This window comes from Podarcis tiliguerta (genome assembly GCF_965153285.1).
Source record: "Podarcis tiliguerta genome assembly, chromosome: 7".
NCBI lineage: Eukaryota > Metazoa > Chordata > Lepidosauria > Squamata > Lacertidae > Podarcis > Podarcis tiliguerta.
The window spans coordinates 32,863,837-32,880,996 of NC_139540.1; the positions used below are offsets into that span (position 1 = coordinate 32,863,837).

Below are 17,160 nucleotides of genomic sequence, written 5' to 3' on the forward strand. Positions count from 1 at the left end.
ATAGAGAACTTGATTCTACTTATAGTTTGTAGCATATTGCATATTTTGTAGCATATTGCATTTTATCTCATTTTCATGCTCAGCAAAACCTAGATGAAATAACACATCAGTTAACAGTACTTATATCCCCTTTTCCTCCTAACCCTATGGATTTCTTTCTTTCTTTCTTTCTTTCTTTCTTTCTTTCTTTCAGTAGTCTTGACGTATTAATACAGTGTACATGTTTATAATGTGGTTAAGAAACAGGATTTTGTTCTCACAATAATCTCCGTAGTGCTCCTGGCTTCTCAGTGGAAGACTTGTGAAAATTCAGCTGTTGTTTATTGTCATTTTGTAAAACGAGTATCTGAAATGGCTGTCAGCAATAGCAGTAGATTTTTTAAAAAGAAGTTATGTGACTTAAGATTGATTGTGTTGGTCCCTTCCTCAGACCTCACTTTTCTTTTTAAAAGCATTCAGGCTTTTTGCTGTGATTTTTGATCAAGCAAAATGCCTTGCATCAGTTGCAGAATGAGTGAAGACTGAATCAAAATTCCTGTACATTACTCAAAGAATGCAACTTTCTTTTCTGTTGTGGTGTTAAAACCTTCTCCTGCTATTTTGGGGCTTATTAGAGGGGCTTATTAGAGGTGGCTGACGTAGTCTAATATGTAAGCAGCTCAGTGAACAGCTATATTAAGAACCTTAGTGTATGGGAATACAGATACTAGAAGCCATTTTGTGTTGATGTCAGACTAGCTAATTTTTTTCCTGGTTGTAGTTATAGCTTAAAGTAGAAAAACGATATTTGGATTTGCCAGAGCTGAAGTTCTCAGTATTTGAAAGGAAGCCTTTTATTTTAGAGACAGAGATGCTAAGGCATGTGCTTTTAAGTACCAGTAATCATGATCATGAATCTTAGTCATGTATCTGATGGTTACAATATGTGGTAAAGAGCTCCTGCTGCCCATTTGCTGCCTAATGTGTTTATTACATTGTCTTCCCAGTGGCATCTGTGTGATAGCTAAAAAATTCATGAGCATTATTGGCTTTTAGTCATACAGCGGAAGGCACATTCCCTTTTCTAATACATTGCTTTAAGGTTGTTTATATAAAAATCAGTGTGAGAGAAGTATAGTGAATTGAAGCGAATCTTTAACATTTTGCTGTCTTTTACAGCATTCGATCGCTGATCACTCACAACTTTTCCTGGGGAAGGTCATGCTATGGCCATCTTTTGGTCAGAGGAGGGGCAAGACTTATGAAGAAAGGAAAGGAAAATGAGGGTATTTAGAACTGAGATACTTAAGTATAATAAAAATAATATGTAATTTTAAAAAGTTGGGCCCATCTTGCCTGATAAGTTAAAAATATATTTACATGGCATTGTGAAATCATAGAATTGTAGAGTTGGAGGAGACCATGTGAGTCGTCTAGTCCATCCCCTGCAATGCAGGAATCCTTTGTCCAATGTGGGCCTCAAACGCACGACTCTGAAATGAAGAGTGGGTGGGTACCAGACAGTCTGCTCTGGGGAGGGCAATCTGTAGTGGGGATGCAAGCTCTGTGAAGGGCTTTCCTTCTGTAGATGCCTGCTGCACCTCAATTGGTGGAGCATCCAAGGAAGGGCCTGAGAAGATCTTCAAGGTCTGGATAAGTACATATGGTGGCAATCGATCCTTCAACATAGCTTCGTTTCAAGCTCTGAATGGATTTAAAAGTAAAAAAACCAAAAAAACAATGTGAATCGGAAAAAGACTAGGAGCCTATGAAGCTTGTACAGGTTTAGTGAGATATACCTTCCTGTCCCATTTAGCAATCTTGCAGCTGTGTTCTGAACTAACTGAAACTTCCACGCTATATTTAAAGACTGTCCTATGTACAACATATTGTTGTAGTTCAGATAGGAGGTGACTGGTGTATGATCGATAACAAAAAGCAGGCTAGGGTCTAATTCAGTGTAAATCAGATTTGGGTAACTTTTGTATTCTTGTGGGGGATGACTTGTTTCCTGGCAAATTGTATTTTTTTTTTAAAAAAAATCTTTATTGTAAAAAAGGTTTATTGTAAGTAACAACTAGGTTAATTTTACATAAACCTGTTTACCATACAGTTAATCACTAAACCATGGGTAGGCAAAGTAAGGCCCAGGGGCCGGATCCGGCCCAGTCGCCTTCTAATCCAGTCCGCAGATGGTCCAGGAATCAGCTTGTTTTTACATGAGTAGAATGTGTCCTTTCATTTAAAATGCATCTCTGGGTTATTTGTGGGGCATAGGAATTCGTTCTCCCCCCCCCCCAAAAAAAATAGTCCAGCCCCCCACAAGGTCTGAGGGACAGTGGACCGGCCCCCTGCTGGAAAAGTTTGCTGACCCCTGCGCTAAACAGAATCAGTGCCCCTACCAGATACATTGAATTAAATAGTGCCTTTCTATATAAATGAAGAACCAATTGGATCATTTCTCAAATTGAAACATTGGCATTTCATTTTCATCTGATGAAAATAAATTGCTCTAGCATGCTCAGTAAATGCCATACCTTACTTCTGCCTCTGCAATGGGATTTCGTTTTTGGTTGCTGCTTTGTTTTTGTGAGAGTGGGGCTGGGCCAAGGCAGAGTGAAAAAGAAAGAAGGAACACTGGGAGAGAAGACAACATTATCCAAATGTATGCAAATTGCTGCATTCCCATGCTTAACCCTGTGGGTTAAGTAACTCTCATGGGTGCTGACATAAGAATAAGCATCTCTCAGCTGTGAAGAGAGGCTTCGTGCTGCCTATCGGAGCAGCCCCGATCCCAACTCCTACTTGCGTGCAAGCAGGAGGGGGCAGGGATCTCTCAGGCAGTGTGAAGCCTCCCTTCCCAGTTGAGGGATCCCTGCTCCCTCCTGCTTGCATGCAAGTAGGAATGGGATTGGGGCTGCTCCAATGGGAAGGGAGGCATTGCGTTGCCTATTGAAGCAGAACAAAGTGCCTTTGTGCAGTGGCAGCTCTGCCGCCGCCGCTCTCGGCCCTCCTTCTCCGCCTTCCATGCCTGACCCACTGCCCACTGCTTTTCCCCCACCGCCACTGGCGAAGAACCAGCAACTCAGGGGGCTGCCCAGGCTCATGGAGGAAGGAGAGAGAATCCTTGGAGGATGGGAAAATGTGGCAGTACCCCTGAATGTCGGTCCATATACAAAAAAGCACAACCGCAACCCGAAACACTCATTTCCGGGTTTGAAGTGGTTATAATCCAAAATGTTCGTTAACTAGGCTGTTCATAACCTGAGGTACCACTGTATAACAAACATTTCTTTGGTGGAACGATGTAGCCCAAAGCCAGTGTTGGCTCTTTTGGGCCTAGATACAGTTGTCAAAATATACCTAGATTGTATTATTTACTTACCCAACCTCTTTATTATTTGTATGCTTGCATTTGTTCAGCAACCTTTAGTAAATGCACAGCCTTAATTTATCAACTGTGATAGAGTGTCTGTCTGTCTATAGCTGCGTCTCTTCAGAGGTACCTAATCATTTAATAAATTTATGCTCTGACTTTCGTATTAAACTTTTTACTTTCAATGCAGGGTACAGTAGGCTTTGTGTACTTATATATCTGTTACCAATGAACCTTTATTTCATTCAATGAATAGTGATGATTGTGTAGAGTCTGGAGGCTTTGAGTAGTTACAGATGTTGCAAAAACAGTAAAGTTTTCAGGAAATTCATAGACTGTTCTTTATGAAACATTAAATAATCATCCTGGGATATGAAGGGAAATTCTAGTAACTTTGCATTCGGATATTATGCTTATATTGGCAGGATTACATCTCAAATTGGAGAATTCAACTTAACTGGCATTCATTTACTGTTGCCATAGATAGTAGAAAGGAATTCGGTATGGTGAGATTTGTATAATACAGTTGTGCATAGAAAGACACACTTAGCAAAGCCAAGTCTCTTATTTTATGTAAAGTTTTAGTAATGTAGCAGTTGGATTGTTTTGTTTTATTTTACTTTATTCACTTGGCCATAACAGTGGCTTGTTTTGGCTTTATCTATTTTTGTAACTCAACAGATATTAAATCTTGCCGCACTGATTTGTATAAAATTGTGCAGTTGTGGGCAGAACCTGGCATTCAAAGATGTGTCTCCTAATATTCTCTCTGCTGGTAATGTCTAGAGAGAGCGAAAGAGAAACTCTGATGTGATATCATTGTGTTGAGAATCCCACCTTCCCACCTTAATTGGATGTGGCTTGCAGAAGTGAGGCACTCATCAATGTGATGACATCATGTGCTTTGTTTTATTTCCTTTCTAGAAGGGACGTGGGTGGCGCTGTGGTCTAAACCACTGAGCCTAGGGCTTGCCGATCAGAAGGTCGGCGGTTCGAATCCCCACGACGGGGTGAGCTCCCATTGCTCGGTTCCAGCTCCTGCCAACCTAGCAGTTCGAAAGTACATCAAAGTGCAAGTAGATAAATAGGTACCACTCTGGCGGGAAGGTAAACAGCATTTCCATGTACTGCTCTGGTTTTGCGAGAAGCGGCTTAGTCATGCTGGCCATATGACCCAGAAAAACTGTCTGCGGACAAACATTGGCTCCCTCGGCAAGTAAAGTGAGAAGAGCACCGCAACCCCAAAGTCGTTCACAACTGGACTTACCTTTTTTAGAAGGGAAGGGAGGAGAAGGAGGTATGAGACTACTAGTTAGCACCAGTATATATTATTTGTAACTTTAAAGTCACAGGTTGTGCTTTCAGTCCAGTCCGGTTGTTGCTGTGCATATGGATGAACTATTTATTGCTAGGGAATTCTTATCATAAAGGTTTTATTATAAAAGTATGCTCAGAGCAGGAATTGCATAGTTGAAACTGTTGTGGTCAATTAACTTTTAGGTACAAGAGTATTTTCTCCTGTCCATGAGGATGCTTTCTGAACATTTTTGTGTCATTTAATTTACAATGTATAAACTCATTTTTTCAAGGCCTTTCCTTTAGCCAATGAATTTCCAATTACCTCTCTTTAACCAGTTCAGCCATAGAGATAGCAAAAGGTACACAGATAGTACCTTCAGCATAATACATATTTCCCTTTCATAGGCCAGCTTTCCCGCACATCAGCTGAGCAAGCCACGTTGTCCCTCCGGCTCACACGGCTGATATGCAGGAAAGCGACTGCTACACTACCCCCATGTCAGCTGTTAGACAGGAGGCCTCTGCAAATCCCTGCTTGTGCTTCCAGCTTGTGAGGAGACCCTTCACAGAACCCAAAGAGGGCGTCCTCTTTGGGCTCTGGGGAGGGTCTCCTCATGAGCCAGGAAGACTCTCCAGGGTGCTTTCCATTTCTGGGATCCATTTCTGGGTTCCTGGCACTGTATGTGTGGTCACACACAAATAGAATGTGTGTAAATGGGGAGTTGCCTGTACAAACTTCTAGCAGGGGTACTAAAGATGAGAGAGTAGTAGAATGCTATATTTGTATCATTGATCCATTCTGCTTTTTCATGTGTGTGTGATTATTTATTTCCTTGCATTTTATGCACTTAAAAATGGAAGATAATCTGCAAGATTACCATTGCTTCTATTACATACTTAGGTTCAGGCCTCTTCTGTTATACTGTTCTGCAGCGTAGAGGATGTGAATAAGGGTTTGCTTGTCACAATGAAAACAGAAACTATTGTTTTGATACTGATAACAAGAGAAAATGGAAACAGTTTTCTTGCTCTGTTCTTTTACACAACATCTGGTAGAAACCAGAGTGTTCTCAATAATTGTAATTACATCCAGAAAATTTACTCAGAAAACGTTTGTGTTATGGTTCCCATTTTAACATTCAAAGAAAAAAGAGGCATTACTTTAAAAAAAAAACAAAAAAAAAAACTTGTGCATCGGAAAACTTCAGTCATCGGTTAAAAGCTCCGCTGAAATGCTTTTCTAAGCTCTGTTTTTGAGAAAAAGGTGTGTGAAATAGTAGAAAGGTGTTAAATGTATTAGGGTTATTTTCTTTGGTGCCAGTCTACATAGCCTTAAATCCTATCTTCATACCATTATTTAGCTAATAATTTCTACTGTCTGCTTCTGTTTGCGGGTAAACAGCATATAAAAAGCTTGGAAGGGGTACTTAATTGGATATGCTCCTTGAATGCCTCATTGAATCTTAGATCAACAGAAAATTAAAATATTTCAAGTGCAAAGGCTACTGTGGTTATATGTTATCAGACCATCCTCTTATTTGTTTATTTGAATAATTTATTTATATAGTTGTTATCCACACTTTCACAAAAAATATATCAAGGCAGTATACAGCATATAAAAATGAAATCCAGAAAACTTCAGCAAATACTTATTTGATTAAAAAGAGAAAATTCAAATTGCAGAGGCCTGACTAAAACATAGAGTTTTCAGAAGATGTCTGAAATAAGGGAGGGATACTTCCTGCTGAGCATCTACTAGTAGGGTGATCCACAAGGCACAGCCTGCTACAATTACTAGCCCTAGTGAAGGTCACCTGAACCTAATGAGTGTGGGGAACCACCACAGGATTGTAACCTTAGGCCAGGCATCCCCAAACTCAGCCCTCTAGATGTTTTGGTACTACAATTCCCACCATCCCTGACCACTGGTCCTGTTAGCTAGGGATGATGGGAGTTCTGGTCCCAAAAAAATCTGGCATGTCAGAGTGCAAGTAGATAAATAGGTACTGCTCCGGAGGGAAGGTAAATGACTTTTCTGTGCACTGCTCTGGTTCACCAGAAGCGGCTTAGTCATGCTGGCCACATGACCCAGAAGCTATCTGCGGACAAACCCCAGCTCCCTCATCCTATAAAGCGAGATGAGCTCTGCAACCCAAGAGTCGTCTGCGACTGGACCTAATGGTCAGGGGTACCTTTACCTTTTACGGTTACGGTGACAATGATTCATTGGTATGAATATGATGCTCTGCATAGAATTGTCACCACTCTGCTACACTCCCTGCTGTTTTCATTTCTGCAATTAATGCAATATGTCATTTTTTTTGTTTGTTTAAATAATCCTGAACTTTAGGTGTTACATTAAATTGTACAGTGAGCCTTAACAGCCAATTGTCAAATTTTAGTTGAAGATGCTAATATACACTGCTTCTAAATAAATCACTATGTGTTTGGGGGGAGATTGATCAGCATAGAACAACTGGGGGTGTAAAGCAAGATAATGTCTAGTAGCAATACAGCTACTGGAAGAGACCCTAGATGAATTTTGGAGAACAGAGCTATAGATTAATTACTATGTTAGTTTTATTTTGTTGAAAATTTGATAATGAATTACTGTTCCATGGTTGGAATCAGTATTGAATTATTCTAGAATATTTGTATACAACGTTTCAGTAAGGAAAAATCTCAATAACTAACATATTTATTTATTTGTTTCCGTGCTCATTCATTTATCTAAAGTTGCCAGTAGAGGGGGACAACATTTGCCTGATTCCACTCTACTGGGACCTCATCTGTTCTCCATGAATTCTCTGTGTTGTATGAGGGCAAAGTGGGATGGCGGTTTCACTCAGCGATATATTGCTGGTGAAACCGCGGCCACTCCTGAGTCCCTCTGCTAGCAATGTCTGCTGGAGGAAGGAACTCTAGCCGCCAGACTCAGGAGTGGTGGCGATTTCACCAGAGATAAGTGAAGCCAACATTGCGGTCTGCTGCTCATACCGGTCCTGAGTGATATATTGATATATTGTCCAGTACTACTTAGCTCATCTGTAAGCTTCTTATGCAGCCACACTTGGCCTTCATTGTTGCTACCTTTCTTATGCCCTTGGAACAGGCTAGAAATGTAAATAAAATGACCACCTTATGGGAAGCTAAGATGGTCTAAGGTGTTAGGTGATAACTGCACATTCAATAATTTAGCAAATGACATTTTCAGTAGCTCTTTAAGGAGCTTTATACTTGGTCAGATGCATACTGATCTATATATCTTTGTCTCAGCGTTCAAAACTCCCATTGTTCTAGGCACATTTTGCGACAGGGAATTTCATTAGCACAAGCAGTTTCTGATGTCTGGGCGCAGTACTGCACCGAAGATTTCATATTAAAACTACAGAGTGGAAGGAAAGGAGGACCTTTTTCTGCCTCCCCACTTCCAGTCACTCTCTGAAGACTAGAGATGAGATTCTCTTAAGAATATTAGGGGTGTGGGCAGGGGAAGCATGGCTTTGTTTTCTGCAGTCTTCGAATGACGACTAGATCATGTGAAAAATGAACATAAGATTTTAGCTGCAGTTCATTCATTTTCAGCTTTGTATTCTTGTTATAAAAAAGTGCACCTAGACATTCCGTTGTTGCGCCCATAACCAAGGTTTAAGGTGCCATTTAGCTCATAGCTTTCATATATCAGTTTCTAACACTGCTTTGTATCTTACTCAAAACAAAATAAAAAAAATCATTCCAGTAGCACCTTAGAGACCCACTAAGTTTGTTATTGGTATGAGCTTTTGTGTGCATGCACACTTCTTCAGATACCAGTTGTATCTTACTGTCCTCCATGTTGCTCGATGGCTCATGTTTTAGCCTCAGAACAACTATGTGATGTTGGCTAGACTGAGAGAGAGCAACTTTCCCACCCAAGGTTACCAACTGAAAAATTAGCAAAAGAAAATAGCAAGCATGTGTGTTTGTGCACAAAGAAAATCAGCTTTAACAAATATTTCAAAGGGCAGTGGGGTGGACAGTAGCTTGAAAGGGAGAAAGCTAGAGTTCAGGTCCAAAGTACGGAATAAAAGCCGCACCCAAATATAAGCTGCACCTTTAAAATTCAAGGGGGGGGGGAGAAAAAAGACAATACCTGAATATAAGCCTCTCCCTTAAAATTCCGATCTGGAAAAGGGCATAGGAGAAAGGGTTAAATACTACTTCCCCTAGAACCATTGTCATCATCTATTTCACCATCCCCAGGACTCTTTAACTTAAAAGAAAACCATAAACCGAGAAAATCTGATCATGGCAGAGTTGCAGTCTTAATCAGGTCAGTGAGTCCAAAATCAGGTCATGGGATCAGTTATACACTACACCTATTTGGCAACAGCTTTCATGCTATTATCACCGTTAAAAGCTACTGTTTGGAGCATACCCTGAATTTTGGTTACTCAAACAGACATAAGGAAATATTTTCTCAGAACGTTCAACAAGTGCTTTTATACAATAGTATTTTGAAAAATATATTCAGGTATCTTGAAGAGCTTGAAGTTAGTTGTTTAATGTTCAGTAATCTCCAATCCTATATTTAAATATTATTTTAGACAAAAATTGTTGGCTAGCTACTAAATGATGTGAACGTATGTATTGAATGTTGCATCACTGTAAACTTTCAGTAGTTCTATGTAATTGGATTTGTAGATTGTTCTTTTTTATTTATTTTCCCATTTTTAATCTGTCATTTAATGCCAAGCTTTTTGGTTGAGAATATTTAACTCATTAAAAATGTCAGACTGATAAGCCTTCTTCGTGACATGCTCTCTAGGAGGTAATATGATTTGGAAAAAGAACTGTGTTGTGTTTTTGAAAGATCATATGTGTTCTGAAAGGAAAATGAAACAATAACTCCAGCATTTGGGAATTTAAGAAGAAGAAGAAAGAGTCTGCCTCATTTTATAGCAGATGGTAGAATATCCCAAAAGTCTTCAGAGCTAAGGTACCACTGAAGGATGAAACTGCCCACCTGTGCCACATACACTGAAAATCCAGGCTGTGGACACTCCTACATGAAGGATAATGTGATAATTAGTTATAACAGCAATGTGAATTTTTCACAGTAGACTGTAGGATTGTTATGCAGAACTAAACGGAAAACAAAATGCCTCTTCTGGGAAGTTTTAAGGAGGAGGAGAGTTTTAGAGAAAAACTCTACTGTAAGCAATTCAATTTACAACTGTGCACAAATTTCATGTTGGGTCATAAGTAGTCTTGCTTTAGAAGGCTGCTGTTGTTGTTGGCATCATCCGTCTGTCTCTAGAAACAATGGAGAAATGCGTCTTTGGGGTGAAATCAAACCATTGGAGATTCCTTAGAAAGATTGGTTTAATATTAAATAAGCCTGCTAACTAGGATGCAGTTTATTGTAGACTTTGTTATATATAACACAGTTGGTTGCTTCCTCAGCTCAACTATGACGTTGGATAGACCTTTTTCTATTTAGGTTGCTAAATGATTCTTAGGACTACTAAGAGAGCTTCCTATCTTTGGGTGTGTGTGTGTGTGTGTGTGTGTGTGTGTGTGTGTGATTGAGACTGTATGATTCATTCATTCCCTCTTTCTCTCTCTCTCTCTCTCTCTCTCTCTCTAACACACACGCACCTCCTCCATCCCTCCCACGATTTAGAACACATGGAAGGCTATAAAGAAATGACTAAGAATGATTTATATTTGCTACAAACCATTGTGCTTTAGTTCTTCCTAAAACCTGCAAGTGTTGGTATTTTGTATAGATTTAAGTCATTCCCTTGTAAAAATGGCAATGTGTGCATATCTTTCTGGTGTAATTTAGATTCACGTATTTCCATAGTGTATAAAACTTACACAGATGTACATCACCCCAATCAGTAGACTGCAGATATTTGTTTTAAACTAGCTTATTAGAGTCAGGTGGAAAGATTGCTTTCTTTTGACCAGAGAGTGTATCTCTTTAACTCCCTGGGGGCACTAAAGCAATGGAAGTGTCCCTCCCTTATTTTTTGAAGCTTTGCTGTATGGTTAGTACTACAAGGATAAGAGCTTGTAAACATATAATGTGTGTAGAAGACCTTAGAATAGCTGATTTCAGTTAAGGCAGGTCCCAAGATTCAGGTAAATATATAAGCAGCTGAAAGACCACACTAGTTGGTCCCGTATTTACTTATTTATAAACTGTTACATCCTAGGAGAAATAGCTTAGAAGATTTTTCAAGGTTCAGAAACAGTGTATAATGAGATCCTGGTTACCAAATTGCTTTAATTTTATCAGAGAGAAAGAAAAACTGTTCATTAATTGTTTTCTGATAGAACACCTCTGGAAGTTTAATGGAAATTTAAGGGGAAAATGTACGTTGTTTATTGAAACAACCGGATTATAAAAGTGGTGGGGTACAAAGACTATCGAACGCTCAAGTACTATGAGACTTATGGAATACTGTTTCTTTATTCTAACTGTTTTATTATGCTTTGTTTCTTTCAGTTGCTGATATGTGTTTAAGATGAGTGGGATTGGTGAAAATTCCTCTGACCCAGCCCGGGCAGAGTCAAGAAAACGCAAGGAATGTCCTGATCAACTTGGACCCAGGTTAGTTAGAATGCTTTCTAGAACCCCGGGAGCTAAAGGATTTACAGAAAAATATATTATTTGATTGGTTGGGTGCATATATTCACTTTGCCTTACCACTCTTTTAAGTCACTTATTATAGATGACAAGTTATTTAATTTTAATGTCATTTCAAATTATTATACCATTTATTATTTGAATTTTGTTTCTGGGGAAAGAAAAAAACAGTTTTGAGTCATCATCTTCCTGCTGAGGATGTATTAAGTCAGTTGAACCTTCAGTTGCAGGGTTTGGTCTTTCAGTTTCTATAAAATTGCAAAGCTATTTGAAGTTACTAACTAGTGCCCAACTCTTTTATTCAATCCATTGTCCATCGACTATTTAATATTACTTTCTAAGCACACATAATCTTAAATGTTTAGCAGGTGTCAATTGAAAAATAATGCACATCTTTCACCATGAAGTCTTGGAAAGTCTTTAGAAGTTACATGGTCAAATTGACAAACTTTTGTGGTGTGATATATGTCACAAGATGTTTGCATATAAAGAGCAATGCTGCATGTGGGCCAAGCGCGGGCGGCGCTGTGGTCTAAACCACAAAGCCTAGGGCTTGCCAATCGTAAGGTTGGCGGTCCAAATCCCTGTGACAGGTGAGCTCCCGTTCGAAAGCACGTCAAAGTGCAAGTAGATAAATAGGTACCGCTCTGGCGGGAAGGTAAACGGTGTTTCCGTGCACTGCTCTGGTTTCGCCAGAAGTGGCTTAGTCATGCTGACCACATGACCCGGAAAAACTGTCTGTGGACAAACATCGGCTCCCTCGGCCAGTAAAGCGAGATGAGCACCACAACCCCAGAGTCGTTCGCAACTGGACTTAACTGTCAGGGGTCCTTTACCTTTACCTTTATACACACTGCATACAGCCCATATTTTTGTCATCGTAAGCTAGATAATGGGGTGTTAGAATAAACTTGTCTCTCAATTAAAAAATTCTGTCGGACGTACATGTAGTTTCAGGACCAGGAAGGAAGCATGTCTCCCTATGCAACATACTCATGTCAAAAACTGCAAATCCCAGAGGTGCTTAGTTCTTACTGGCCTTTTCTGTGAGGAGGCACCTCTTGTGATGAGGGTGTAATAATGGGCTGGCAGCAAGAGAGAGGAATGTTCAGGTTGCTGGGTCAGTGGAAGCACAGCTGCTCTCATAGTATTTACAGGCATCAGAACATATGTGAGTAAATGGCTTAGGCTTCTTGGCTCCTTAGGGAAAAACATATTTAAAGCCAGGGCATACATAAAGAAAACAATGAATAATAGAGGAACTGATGGTAGGTCCCAGGATCAAGAAACAGTGTCTAAAGGACATTTTGTCACTTGCATATAATAAATATATGCACCTGCTGTACAGCCTTGTCTGAATGTAAATACAAATAATGCAGCCAGAAAGGTATGAAGCTTAGAGAAAAGGAACTAAATAAGCTAAAGTACACTAATCAGTGCACCCAGTTTTTCAAAATGGGATAACGGGGCTGTCACAAGTTTGTCCCAGGCTCAGAAAATAATCTCCGTAAAACACCATGTGTGTAAATGGCAATAAAACATCTAATAGTTACAGCAAACTCATTTTCCCAAGTGGTATCTGCCTTTATGTAGAAGAGCAAGGGGAGAGCTCAAAGGTTTGCAGATATACAAACTTTGTGGGTGGAGAACTTAAGAGAGAAGAAGCACCAAAACAAGCTGAATGGAATTCTGAGCGTGTTCAGTGGGCACCCAGCACTGTGTGTCTGTTTAGGGGGGAAATGAGGTCAGGGGCAGAGAGTGGGAGTAACATGGAAAAGGTTGTGGCTGGCTGGAACCCTGAGCAGGAAGATGGGAGACTGGGTTTTTAATTTTATTTTACTCTTAAATAGCCCTTGAAGACTAAATGGTTGATGATTGGCCACGGAATGGAGAGTGCTTGCTGTGGGCAGGAACGGAGAATCAAGGGTAGAGTGGAATATCTTGAAAGAAGGCAAGGATAAGTGGATGGAATATTGAAATGAACAAGAGCAGTGCACTCTGCAGTATTTTGTTGCTGGTTCCACTTGTAAATAAAGAGTTAAGACCAGATTAGCTAATGATCCTGGAGATCTTTGCTTTCATCAGCATCATGTGACTTAACTCACAGTAACTCTAGGAAATGAGTGATCTATTTTGTAGTCAGCTTTGGCACTGTGCACCTTGCTGCACAGTGAGAGAGAGAGAGAGATTGTGTGTGAGACAGGTGGCCAAATCTTTTGTTCTTACATCTTTTCTTTCCCTGCAAGCAACACTGTGTGTATGCCCCCCCCCCCCCGGATAAAATCTGTGTCTAGAAAAGCTAAATTCTCAGGTGCATGTAAGTTGTGTCAATCAAGCAAGTTATGATACCTTTATCCTGCATAATCTGCAAGTCTTGAGTAAATAAAAAAAGAGAGCCACTTTGAACTCTTCACCCTGCAGCTACTGGGATTCGGATTCCACCACTACTTTTGATTTTTGTCCCTATCATTGCTTGCAGATTCTAAATTCTTTGCAGCTATGATGGCTAGCAGTTTTTTGTTTTGCTTTTAATGAAAGCTAAGGTACTGGGAACACCATATTTTTCACCCAGTACTGAATCATGTGCTTGAGTGATATGGTTGTGGAATTGTAGCCTTGCCTTAGAAGTATATGTAATATTGTACAATGGTTTAATATTCCCAATTTGCAATTGAAATATGATCTTGGGTATTCTAGTTTAAATCATCTCCAACCCCAATTTGATTGTAAGTAGTGGATTCAAGAATCAACACATTTAGAGCTACCTTCTGTCCCTGATATTTGGTGGATTGTTTGTGAATTCTTCAGGTGATGGTGTGAAGAGGGGATTATCTTTGGGGACTCCAGAATCACTATATATAAACCTGTCAGCTGGACAAGCAGTAAAGGGGCTTGGACAACTTTACAGTGATGTTGAACATTATTCCATAATTTAACTACCCTTAAAAGCTGTATATGTGCTAAGAAGTAAAACTTTTGAGTAGCATGGATGTGTGGTTAATTCTTTCCCTTTTTCATATTTGAAAGTGTGCTCTAAAATGAAATATATCTATTTGAGAAATGGGAGTTGGTTGTTTTTCTGCTTTTTGCCACTTTAAAATAAAAAGTATGTTTTCCACGTTTAAAAAAGGTGCCAATTTTAAGAAGTTTGACCTTTTTTTATTTACAGTCCTAAAAGAAGCACTGAAAAACGTAATCGCGAACAAGAGAATAAATACATAGAAGAGCTTGCAGAGCTGATCTTTGCTAATTTTAATGATATTGACAATTTTAACTTCAAACCTGACAAATGTGCAATCTTGAAAGAAACTGTGAAGCAGATTCGTCAAATAAAAGAACAAGGTAAGAAGAGTGTTTTCAAGTGTCTGCTTTTATAAACACATGAAGTGGACAAAAGGGATAACAGTATGTCTGTGACATTTGTGTGCAGAAACAAAATGTATATAAAATAAAATCAGAGTGACCCATTCACAACAACAGTCATTGTGATAACACTCCGTCTAACTGCCCTGTGCTAATTAGTAGTACAGTGGTGCCTCGCAAGACGAAAAGAATCCTTTCCGCGAGTCTCTTCGTCTTGCGGTTTTTTCGTCTTGCGAAGCAAGCCCATTAGCGGATTAGCGCTATTAGCAGTTTAAGGGCTATTAACGGCTATTAAAGGCTTAAGGGATTAGCGGATTAGCTGCTAAAAGGCTATTAGCAGCTTAGCGCTTTAGAAAAAGGGGTTGGGGAGCGAAAAAACCCCTCAAGAATCGCAAGACATTTTCGTCTTGCGAAGCAAGCCCATAGAGAAATTCGTCCTGCGAAGCACCTCTGAAAACGGAAAACCCTTTCGTCTTGCGGGTTTTCCGTCTTGCGAGGCATTCGTCTTGCGGGGCACCACTGTAATAGCTAGATACTACGGTTACAGTGGGGACGCGGGTGGTGCTGCGGATTAAACCACAGAGCCTAGGGCTTGCCGATCAGAAGGTCGGCGATTCGAATCCCTGTGACGGGGTGAACTCCCGTTGTTCATTCCCAGCACCTGCCAACTTAGCAGTTCGAAAGCACAAAGTGCAAGTAAATAAATAAGTGTTGCTCCGGCGGGAAGGTAAACGGCGTTTCTGTGCGCTGCTCTGGTTTTACCAGAAGCAGCTTAGTCATGCTGGCCACATGACCTGAAAAAACTGTGGACAAACATTGGCTCCCTTGTCCTGTAAAGTGAGATGAGCGCCGCAACCCCAGAGTCGTCCGTGACTGGACCTAATGGTCAGGGGTCCCTTTACCTTTTACGGTTACCGTGACAATGATTCATTGGTATGAATATGATGCTCTGCATAGAATTGTCACCACTCTGCTACCCCTTGTATTTCAAGACCTTTTGGGCCCATTATTTATTTATTTTTATGTTTGTAGGTAGATGCGCATGTCCCAACTAAGGCATATTAGTGCAAACTAAGGGCAAAGAAGTAGGCTCTATATGGATAGTTTGGGTCCAAAATGGTTTTCCTTTGCTGTCAATGAAATTTGGAATTAACAACCCATATATGTATGAAGACTTCCGTAGAAGGTTGAAGCTATTGCAAAGGTGAAAACTCAGGCATGTCACAAGAATCTGTGTAGCAACTAGTGCTTTATATTTCATTTAAAAATCTGAACCCAACTGACAGATATGGTTTGCAGAGGAATAGCTTCAAAGTAGCTGAAAGTACCATATAATGCATGTTGTGGGACAAATAAATGTTTTCTTCCACATACGCAACAATAAGTTCAGGAATGTTGTTGTTGTTGTTAAATTTCTATACTGCCCTTCATCCAAGGATCACAGTGTGGGTTACAATATTTAAAACACAAAAATACACAACATAGTAGCAAACAAAAACAATGATGTAGGTTACTGGGAGTGGAATTCAAAAGGCAGAGTTATTTGGAGACAGGTCTCCTCCACTAATAGTCATTCCCTGTTCCTTCTTTTTTCTTTCTTTCTTTTGCCAAGCGTGTGAGGAAATAACCTATTGCTGCAACAGGGGTGCTTGCCTGTGCTCCTTTATTTATGATAACGCTCTTTAGTCCATACAGTAGAAGCTTGTGAAACTTGTGCGGGCTGCTAAACCAGTCATCTTAGTGCTGTCACTGCAAAGCTACATGACAATGATGGTTGTTGGCAGCACTTTCTGCCCAGGCTGTACTGCGATGGGGGTCATTGTGCTCAATCCTGTGTATTTTAAAAAGCAGCCACTACCTCTTTAGTAATCAAATATCCTTTAAGAGAATTCATGGCTGTCCAATAACTTCTTTCTCCTATGTGTTTTGTTCTGCGTTTTAGGAACTGTAGGAGTTGGCCTTTGCCTTCTAGAACCCGGGGTCTTAGAAAATAGGCCTTGCTGCTTAGTGCCTTGTGTCTATTCATTATACATTTAGATTATCCGCAAGCACTAGACTTTTATACCTATTCTTATAAATCAGTGGAGAGCCTATTTCATCATCAACAACCTTTTATTCGACCATCAGTCAGAAAAAGAAACATTTGTCAGTACACAGTTAAAAACACTGAAAAAGGTTTTAAAACTTAACCAACACTAAAATGGGTTAAACAGATAGCCCTGTATCAATACAGTCAATTATAGTCTTGTGATGCTTAAAAGCTAAAAAAAGAAATTTGGCCACCAAGGAAGGTGTAGCTCTAGTGACATTATTTAGCAAGTGTAAAACCTGGTTTTCTCCGGGTAGGAAGCTAAATTGACGTAGAAGTGGGGCTATAAAATTTTGTCTAAGCTCTGCATAAGAAGGGCAAGTCAAGAGAATGTGTTCGGTGGACTCAACCACACCCATGGCACAATGACAGGTTCTCTGGGCGTATGGTACTCCCCTGTACCTTCCCCACAATATC

At 40.0% G+C, this 17,160-nt stretch overlaps 1 protein-coding gene across 24 annotated transcripts in view; it reads left to right on the forward strand.

Moving 5' to 3' along the window:
• The window catches only part of NCOA2 (nuclear receptor coactivator 2), a 129,077-nt gene that overhangs the window by 62,135 nt on the left and 49,782 nt on the right, over nucleotides 1-17,160 (forward strand). For all 24 annotated transcript variants that reach the window (XR_014513868.1, XM_083450906.1, XM_083450914.1 and 21 more), the window contains 2 exons: nucleotides 11,151-11,255; nucleotides 14,461-14,633. Coding sequence is in view for 23 of the 24 variants with exons in the window: in XM_083450906.1 (XP_083307032.1) it covers nucleotides 11,170-11,255; nucleotides 14,461-14,633 (259 nt within the window). In the remaining variant the exon portion in view is untranslated. The remainder of the gene's footprint in view (nucleotides 1-11,150; nucleotides 11,256-14,460; nucleotides 14,634-17,160) is intronic.